This window comes from Xenopus tropicalis, chromosome 5, assembly GCF_000004195.4.
Source record: "Xenopus tropicalis strain Nigerian chromosome 5, UCB_Xtro_10.0, whole genome shotgun sequence".
NCBI lineage: Eukaryota > Metazoa > Chordata > Amphibia > Anura > Pipidae > Xenopus > Xenopus tropicalis.
The window spans coordinates 60,762,995-60,773,171 of record NC_030681.2 but is presented as its reverse complement, the minus strand read 5'-3'; the positions used below and the strand labels follow the sequence as shown (position 1 = coordinate 60,773,171).

The following is a 10,177-nucleotide window of genomic DNA, read 5'->3' as shown; positions in this document are numbered from 1 at the left end:
TTCGTGTAGCAGATGGAAAGAAGCATTTTGATCCTCAGGTCTGGACTTGCATCTACTCAGCCCCAAAAATACTTAGTTGGTCTGTCTATCTATGTATCTATCATCCATCCATCCATCCATCATCTATCCATCTTTTATCTACAGTACTTATATACCCTCTACCTATTATCCTTATTTTAATCACCTATCAATATATAATATGTTTAAACAAAATATATCTATATTTACATAGATTAATAGTTTCTACTTGTTATGTGTGGCTTATCGAAGTGAATTCTTTGGGCAATTTCACCAGTGATACCAATTAATTCGGATTCAAAATACCGTAATTTATTTATTTAATTTAGGAAAGGAACCTTCCTACATAAACTTGTTTGTGTAAGTGATAAGTCATAAATGCAGTTTGTCGCCTTGAATTCGAATGACTGCACACAGGAAATAATGCAATAAACAAGTAAACAATATTCATTTTCACTGTATCTTTTATTTAAATTCCTTCCAAGAAAGCTGTTCTGTAATAAATATATCAATAGTTATCAAGAAAATATAAAAAATAAAGGCAAGCAATGTATCTGTCTTAACAAAATAAGTTCAAGTGAATGTCCATGATGTCCAGAGACTAAATTATATTATAAAAACTATAAAAGGCGAACGAAAATCAACTTTAAGACAAATGAACACGAATCCTTTACCCATTTTAGTGCTAAAGCGCTCTCCCAAACCTGAAGTTTTCTCTGCATTGCTGCAATAAAAGGGTGATGTTGGATTTTGAGGTTCACAGTAAGAGAATTATAGCCACACTGGACACCAGCATTGAATTAATTTTGTTACTGTGGAGGTTTTACAACACTGTTCCCACCAAGTTTTACAAAGTCATATATACACACACAAAACAATTTCAAAGAATTCCCCAATTAAAATCCTTGGTACAAGGAAAACTGTATGGTACTCAGGATCACGTTTTAATAAGACTCGCTTCTAAGCATGCATGTATTCTTTCCAGTCTTATAATTAAAATCAGTTGTAAAAATATCTCTGCAAAATGGTTTGAGAACAACCTGGTCTGCATGGATTCCTCAGAACATACCGAATGATATGCTAACCACGGACAAACCTAATTCAATATTTTACATATTTCTTATAAGACACTACCCCCGCAAACAACACCATGAGAATAATGGGGAAAATGGTTGTGAACATAAAAGAAGCATGCATACAAACTACATTTGTTGTCTGAGTCTTCCTGCATCACCACAAATAGATTTTTTTTCTATAATTCTGTATATATATTTTTTTCATTAATCTGAATAAGTATAAAAGCAGTTTAAGGAGGCAAGTCTTTGTACCGACGCCTCTTCTTGTTGTTATTTCAGCAAGTCTTTGGTTTCTGCTGAGATCCGGGACATGCTGGTGGTCATAACTGAAAGCTGGGGTGGCGGTGGCATCTGGCATATAGTACATGGGCACGGGAGTCCTGCCCAGTGCTGAAATCCGCTGCCAATTGATAGTGGAGGGGTAGAAGGAGTTTTAAGCAGTGAGTGTGCAGGTCTAATGGTGCCAATACCTGGCAAGGATGCTGAAAGGCTGGAGGGGGTATTAGAGCAAAGAGAGCTGCCTAGAATTGGGTGGACCTGATGGGCAGCGTTGGGTGGGTGCACAGGGTGATTAGCCGAATGTCCAACTGTCCCACAGTGGAAAGCAGAGTGGTGCCCTCCATAGATCTCCCCCACCAGGCGCTTCATTTCCTCTAGGGAACTTGTGAGCATCAGTATATAGTTTCGTGCCAGCAGGAGAGTAGCAATTTTTGAAAGTTTTCTAACTGATGGTCCATGGGCATAGGGCATAACTTCCCTGAGTCCATCCATGGCAAGGTTCAGGTCATGCATCCTTTTGCGTTCTCTGCCGTTAATTTTTAGTCTGAGTTGCTGCAAGTCCTGTTCGGAGAGCTGTTTCTTTATCTTGTACTTACTACTCTCCCCTTCCCCTCTAGAGCCATGCTTGGAGAGCATCTCTTCCGACATCTTCTGTAGCATGTCGTTCTGCGTGGATGATACAGAGCTCATCCTGTTGTCCGGGCGATGATGGCTCCTGAGATACATGTCCTCCATATCAGGCGAAGAGGCTCTGCTGGACATGGAGCTGGAATCAGAATTCATGGTCTGGGAATGCAGGATCGCTGATCCCACTTATCTGTAGTGCAGGGTGAATGCAACAAGCTTGAGTCCCCACTTTTGCTGGGAGGAGTCCAGTTGTGTCAGCTACTCTGTGGCAGGTACCACAAGTAGAGCTCTAAAGATCTGCAGTCTGAGCCAGGACACTGGGACTTTTATACGGATACTTCAGCTTACAGAGACAAAGGCAGCCCTCCTATTCATAATGACCTTGTTAGGATGACGTGCTGTTATTATTCAGAGCGGTGCGCTGCTTCTGTCCCATTAAGCGATAGTTCCTATTCATATTCATTGGGAGGCCTCCAGGGATGTCTCCAAAGCCAGGCAACATTATAAGCCCCTAAGTGAAACTGCTCATTGTCTTATACCCAGTAACTTCCTTATTATTGGACACTGAGAGAGCTGTATTGGCAAGCGCTCGTTATATCTTTCAACTATATTGGCTTCCGTTCGCAAAGTTTCTTCCAACCTGGATTTTCCGTGGAAGCGTGTATATGCAGACAAATGCAGTCTGTGTGTATGTGTGTGTGTATATATATATATATATATATATATATATATATATATATATATATTTACACACACATGCATACATATAAATGGAGAATATCATTATTCTAATAAATATATGTTTATTACAATATCATTAAAAATATATGCTTAACAGATGTATCTCGTGACCCCCTATTTGAGCCTACAGTACCATACTAATTGGAGTACTAAATAGAGATGCAAAACTTAAGTCCCAAATGTTTGTATCTAATCGTAGGATTCTGGATTTTTACTGTATTCCGGAAGCATGAGCTTTATCAATTCCTATTCACGGTGAAAACTTTTGTCAATACACTTTCGACGTCGTCTACACCTTCTACGAAAAATAAATATGAAATAAAAATTGAGTCATGGGTTAATCAAGTGTATGTAACTGCAGAATAAATTGGTAAATTATCCGGAAGACTAACATAATCTGCGTTTTAAGGGATTTGAACTATTTTAATTTCTACACCAGACCGATTGAAAAGCGTCTTTATATAAGCTATAGTTCATCCACTAGATCAAAAAGTCCAGCAAGAAACAATGAATATTGAATTGTAAATGTTATATACAAAACACCTAGCAGACTGATTAGACGTGCTGGCTACAAAATTAAATTTTGATTTCTGATCCATACATATAGATTGTGTTTTGTATTTTAGTGTAGTGGAATCCTGCCTACGTTGGATTCCTTTGCACGAATTGTTTTTTGTCAATGACGGAGTGAAGACCGTATGAAAAAGTCGCTGAAAAAAAGTTTCTCTTGCTACAAATAACCGTTATCGTGAAAAAAAAAAACACCTTTAAAAAGGACAAATAAACCCCCATAACCCGGGGGCTTAAACATACTATATACATTTAATAGGGGACAGAGAAAATCCATGAAAAAGAATGCCTGTCAGCATGTTATACTGAAGAACGCAGGTATGATTATACTTATTTTCACACACTGGTGCAAACTGCGGACGTTTTACCTTTAGCTCTACTTATTTATGAAAGCGTATACATTAGCTCATGTAACAGCCTCCTGTATTGATTTGTATTTATATTCTTTGAACACTCAAATGAGATCCGAGTTTGACTTAAAGCATGTTGATGTTTTACCCAAAAAGGGTAAGTAAAAAATAACTACATTGAAAAAGGATCAATAGTTTTTATTTAATATTTATCAGATAGTGTTTTTCATCCAGGCAATAGCTTCAGAAAATAGTCAGTAAGGCAAAACAGAAAATAAAATCCCACTCACATATATTTATGTAATAAAACAAATAATCATTGTTATGGGTATAAAAATTCCAAATTAATTAATTAATTGTTTTAATTACCCATGAAATAGTGTAAAATACACATTACTACATCTTTAGATCTAGATCCAGTAGTGGATAAAATCCTGCCCCTGGAGGCAGAAACAAAGTTAAAACAAAAGTTAAAAAAATCTTTTTTTTTTTTTCTTTCAAATAAATTAATTAAGAGGATATTTAATTGCTAGAGCAAAATCAAACAAGTAATAATTAATAAACAATAAAAAGTTTTAAAGCGGATTTCTAAACTAATCAAAGAAATAAGCAAATACAAACAATCCCAACCCTGGAGTGCTCTAAAAGAGTGGCTATTCACAAATACATTTCGCAAATTTTTCGCTGTTTTGCAAATTTTCTGGTGAAGCGAAATGGGACAGATTTGCTCATCACTAGTAAAAACTATTTGAGCAAAGCTGATATAATTCAACTTTGCTAAAATAGTATACGGCAAATATTTTATGGGTACATTATTTGAAACTTTGTTGAGCCATCACATTCAAATGTAGAAAATTACACACGAGGGGTGTGTGGCTAAGCTCCAAGGAAGATGGCAACATAAGAGCAAGTGTCCTGCATCAGACTCACTTTAGCAGAGGTACTGCTGGGTCCGCACATTATAAATACACAGCGGAACATCTAGGGGGCGTCCTCAGCGTGTCAGGAATGGGTAGGACAAAAAAAAGTTTGTGCTCCATTAAAGCTAACAGAGCACAATGAAGGAGAAGCAGCCAGAGCCCTCACAAAATGGTGCCACAAGCAGTGCAAGCACCATTCCTGCTCCTCAAACATTAACTATTTTCCCAAATACTTCAGAACAAAATGGGGAAAACACTCAACCCATTACGGAAAGTAAACTTAAAGAACTACTAAATGTGTTATACATTACAGTCTGACTTGAAACAAATCGCTGACAAATATCAAAACAGAGATAAGGGGGTTAGAAGAAAGAATTGCTCATTTAGAGAACAAGGCAGAGGAAACAGTCACTGCTCATAATCTAGTAGTTGACCTTTGTAATACTATTGAGGAAGATAATCTTCCTACAAAAAAAAAAAAATTATTGTAATACTATTGAGGAAGATAATCTTCCTACAAAAAAAAAAAGTTATTTCTGCAAGATCTATCTTCCAGATCTATAACATATTGTTCAGAGGTATCCCTGAGGGGATTAAAGGGCAAGATTTGATTTCTTTCCTCAAAATTTCCACAGTATTACCACAAGCTCTGGAGCATTTATTAATCTTTGATTGTGAACATCATTTACCAAAATCACGGAATGCTCCAAACTTGACGCCTTGCGATACAATTGCGCAGTTTCATTTCAATCATATTAAAGATGCTTTCTTAAAAGAATACAGAAATGCAAAAGATCTTCCAGAACAATTTAAATCAATACATATATTTGCAGATTTGTAAGCAGCTAGTCTTACTCAAAGAATGTAATTTACAGAAGTTACTTTACGTTTGAGAGCTACCAATGTACCATGTGGGGCTTTCCTACAAAATTGATAGTAGCTAGAAATGGCAATACTTTTGTTCTAAATACACCCGAGGAAGCTAGGAAAGCTATTCAGGAATGGGGTTTGGACAATGGAGATCCAATTGTAGACCTTCCTGCAAAAACGAAACCAAGGCTCACTCCAGAATGGGAAATGGTACATCACACACCAATCAAATGAGTGCCTAAAAAAAAGCTTTAGGAATAATTACTATTAATTCCTGCCTATTACATATATAGGCAAACTAAAAAGAGTCTGATGTGGGTATTCTTTATTAAGTTTTAATTAGTTTATATAAATTTTACTAAGTTACTTTATTAAATTATACATTTACATGCTCCTATGAAATTTGCTCCAAGATATATTATCTTTAAATGTCAATATGATAACTATGACTCATGTTCTGATATATACTGTATACTTTGTACTGTATGTTTAATTCATTTTTCCAATATATGCTGTTTTTTATGCCCAAGACACTATTTTGTTTTGACCTAGCTTCAGGGTCAGTAACTCACAATATTATTGATGACAATGGATTTATTTATTTATTAATTTATTTAAATTGATTTCCCTTAATGTTAAGGGACTTAACTCCCCATATAAAAGATCTAAAATATTTTCTCCTATGAAAAAACATAAATATTGCTCCAGTGCTTAAAGAAAGCTTACATACTGTAGGTATCACAACGTGGTCAGATCACACTCCAGTCTCTATAAGTATTAATGAACCCACAAAAAATACAACAAATACATGGAGGCTAAACAAGGCCTTTTTTTATTGGGTTTAACTACAATCCAACAATTGCATTAGTATTATAACAACAGAATTTGCAAAAGTAAAAAAAAAAAAAATCATTATTCATTGTTACAAATTGTGTCCATAGTGCTCCATATCTAATGTAGCATTAGACATACCATTAGAGAGAAATGTAGTGAGTGAGGATTACTGTCATTGTGCTTTCGGATATTGGATTGAGTTTATATAAATCAGGGGAGGGAAAAGAGAAGGGGAGGATTCCAGGCGGAGGAATTGTCTGGAATGGATAGCAACATGGTGGTCAATGACCCACAATTTATTATGGTTGCTGTATGAGAAAAGATCGATTATCTTTGTGTCAACATGGTTATTCTTTTGGCCTTCTAAACTTGCGAAAGGAACATGGTTCTGCCAAGTCCACACCCCCACAGTTATTAACCAACATAATCAACATGTTCAATTGGGCCTGTTATCCTTGCTTCTAAGTATGTTCGCCAAAGCCACCAGGTGGACCAATGATTTTGTTTGGATTTATAAGAGTCAGTGTGTAATTCCTCGAATTTGTGAATGTCCTCCATTTCTTGAGTCCATTCTGTGACAGTGGGTAGTGTTGAGGATTTCCATTTTCGGGGAAATAATAATTTGGCCGCGTTAAGTGCATATTGAGTAAATGATTTCTTGTATGATGAGATAGACTGGGTATTGTGATGCAATAGAACTGTTGCTGGGTCGCTGGGGATCTCCAACTGTAATTTATAATTTCAGATCTGTAAGATTTCAGTCCAAAATTTTTGTATCTCAGGACAGTCCCATAGTATGTGTATAAGAGTGCCTGGTGACACCCCGCATCGCCAGCAACTGTCCGATGCTCCGGGTAAGATTTTGCTAAGTTTGTCCAGTAAATGATTTGAGTATTTTTCCTTTTTTTGTCGACATAGGTTTTCAAAACTGGTGTCGATTTGATCCCCAGTAATGCCTTCGAGGATGGATGAAAAAAAGCTTGCTATCTGATGGTGTTTAAAATATTCCGAATTCTGCAAGGTGAATGTATTTTGCATTTGTTCCCATCGATGTACAGAGGCTTTAGGGCATAAATAAAGAATTTGCAATATTTTATCGTGCTGCCAGACTATAAAATAGCTTTTTTGTAATCCAGGTGGGAAAGTGAGATTGTTTGTTAGTGGAGTCATTAACGAATGTTCTAACGTTAGTTTACATTTGTGCTTGATTAGATCCCATATATTCAAAGCATAGGAAAGTGAGGGTGTTTGGGTTGTAGCCACAGGAGTAGTTTTAAGGGCTGTTCAGCAAATGATTGCTCAATGGATATCCATGCTTTGTGGTGTTCATAATATGTCCAATCTATAATGCGTTGTAGAACACAGGCCTGATGGTATAATTGAAAGTTTGGCAGTCCCAACAAGCCGCCTTCTGTTTTGGAGCGGTGGAGGGTGGTTTGTTTGATACAAGGTTGCTTATTGTTTCAGATAAACTTGCGGATTAAGTTGTTTAAAGGAACAGTAACACCAAAAAATCAAAGTGTATAAAAGGAACTACAGTATAATGTACTGCTGCCCTGCATTGCTTCAACTGGTGTATTTGCTTTAGAAACATTACTATAGTTTAGTAAATGAAGCTGCTGTGTAGCCATGGGGGCAGCCATTTAAAAGAGAAAAGGCACAGGTTACATAGCAGATAACAGATAAAACACCATTGTATTGTACAGAACTTATCTGTTATCTGCTATGTAACCTGTGCCTTTTCTCCTTTTTTCAGCTTGAATGGCTGCCCCCATGGCTACACAGCAGCTTATTATATAAATTATAGAAGTGTTTCTGAAGCAAATGTGCAAATTTTACCAGTGCAGGGCAACAGTGCATTGTATTATGATTACTTAAAAACATTTTTATTTTTTGGTGTTACTGTTCCTTTAACAAGGGAAAGAAGTCTGGAGGTGGTTTCAATGGAATAGTTTGAAAAATATATAATAATCTTGGCAACACATTCATTTTGAGGGTGTTGACCCTGCCGAACCATGACAAGTGCATTTTAACCCAGACATTGATATTGGTTTTAATTTTTTGGATAATAGCAGGATAGTTAATAGAAGCCCAAATAAAAGTGGGGAGAGGGGACAACCCTGTCTCATTCTGTTTTGTAACTTTATGGGCTCTGAAAGGGTTCCATTTATTTTAAGTCTGGCAGTGGGATTTGAATACAGCAATACGATCCATTTTAAAGAGTTCTGGCCTAATCCTATATATCTCAAACAGTGGAACATAAAGTCCCACCTCACTCTGTCAAAATCCTTTTCGGCATCATTGGAGAGGCGAAAGAGGGGAGTGTTATTACATTCTCCAGTTATTATGATATAAAGTACTTTATTAAGGTTTGTTTCCCGTCGGAGGAGGAAGCCCGTCTGGTCCATATGTAAAAGTTTAGAAAGTCCAGGTTTCATCCGTGTTGCTATAATATTTGCCAAAAGTTTCATATCATTGTTGATTAATGAAATAGGTCTATAGCTAGTTGGGGAGGCTGGGTCTTTCCCTTTTTTTTTTTTTTAAATCAAGCTAATATGGGCTTCTAGGGAGGCTGGAGACCAAGAATGTCCATTTTTTATTTCATTGAATGCTTTAATTAAAGGGGATATAATATGTGATTTTAATGCTTTATAAAATCCTATTGAGAATCCGTCTGGGCCTGGACATTTTCCAGATGAGGAGTTTTTAAATCACCTGTTATAGTTCCCGACTGGACATATCTGATTCCATAAACCCAATCCATTCTTGGTCACCCTGGCCCATTTGAGAGGCTGCTAGGTAATTTTTATATTGAACGTGCAGGTTGCTGGAGTGAGGTGAAGGTGTATTTTGATTGGTGATCTTTTTTATAAAATTCTGTCAGAATTTTGTGAATCTCCTTAGGTGAATCATAAATCTGGCCATTTGGTGATTTCATTTTAAATGGATTTTTTTTGTTCTTTAGATTTGAGCATTTCTCATGTGTGGTGTTAAGGGAAAGATCTAGGTATACTGGGGCGTGGTCTGACCAAGTGATGGAGCCTATTGTAAATCATCTAATTCTTTGTGAGATGAGAATATATTGTTGATTCTGCTATATGTGTCATGGCTATGTGAATAAAAGGTGTAGTTTTTATCTTGGGGGTAAAAGATTCTCCAACTATCTAGTAATTGAAGTGAGTGTAGTTCTTGGTTAAGTCTTTTAATTTGTTTGAATGGAAGGGATGATATTCCTTGCACCTTAAATTGAATCTCGAGTCCATGACAGTTCTTGTGATAAACCTTTTCCTCACTGAATTAAATCTGGCCCTGTGTGTGCCACTTTACATTCACTATAATGGTCATATCTATACATTTGCAATTCATTTAAATTAATTACAATTCAGTATTAGCTCAGTAGTTAACATTGTGAGGATTCCTAAACACACTTATCTATATAGGAAATCACTTCTATTTTTTTAGGTCTATAGGTAACACCAATTGTGCAATACATTCCAGTCCTCCCTTTCTTAGATGCCCAATCTCAATGTACATAATTAATAACTTCTTTAAATTCTTTACTTGACTCAATTTACTTCTCTAGTTCCTAGTCACCGAAAATGTGCCACACTTTGAGAAAATTATATTTCATCTTTCCTGAGTTTTGCGGCCTGTCTTTTCTCTGCTGAACTTGGTGGATGTGTATTTCTTTTTACCCTGACTTACCATGTTACTGTTACTATGTCTATATCAGCTGCTATAAGATTTTACTGTCTGTATGGAAATAAAGAAATACAGAGCATTAATCATTAAGAAAACATGTTAGGCTGTATTCCTCATTTCAGTTGTCTAATTTAAGAGTTCATAACCCTTAAACTTTAATAAGCTTCTCACAGCAAATTTTTCTGTACAT

At 36.3% G+C, this 10,177-nt stretch overlaps 1 protein-coding gene across 1 annotated transcript; it reads right to left on the bottom strand.

The window, feature by feature from the left end:
- Positions 1–464: 464 nt before the first annotated feature.
- Positions 465–2,292, bottom strand: olig3 (oligodendrocyte transcription factor 3). Its single transcript, NM_001008190.1, has one exon. The coding sequence runs from the start codon at positions 2,154–2,156 to the stop codon at positions 1,365–1,367; it is 792 nt and encodes a 263-aa protein (NP_001008191.1). The 5' UTR covers positions 2,157–2,292; the 3' UTR covers positions 465–1,364.
- Positions 2,293–10,177: the final 7,885 nt, after the last annotated feature.

Excerpts from the sequence above, each read along its gene's own strand:
- olig3 (NM_001008190.1), bottom strand. The coding sequence starts at position 2,156 with ATGAATTCTGATTCCAGCTCCATGTCCAGCAGAGCCTCTTCGCCTGAT.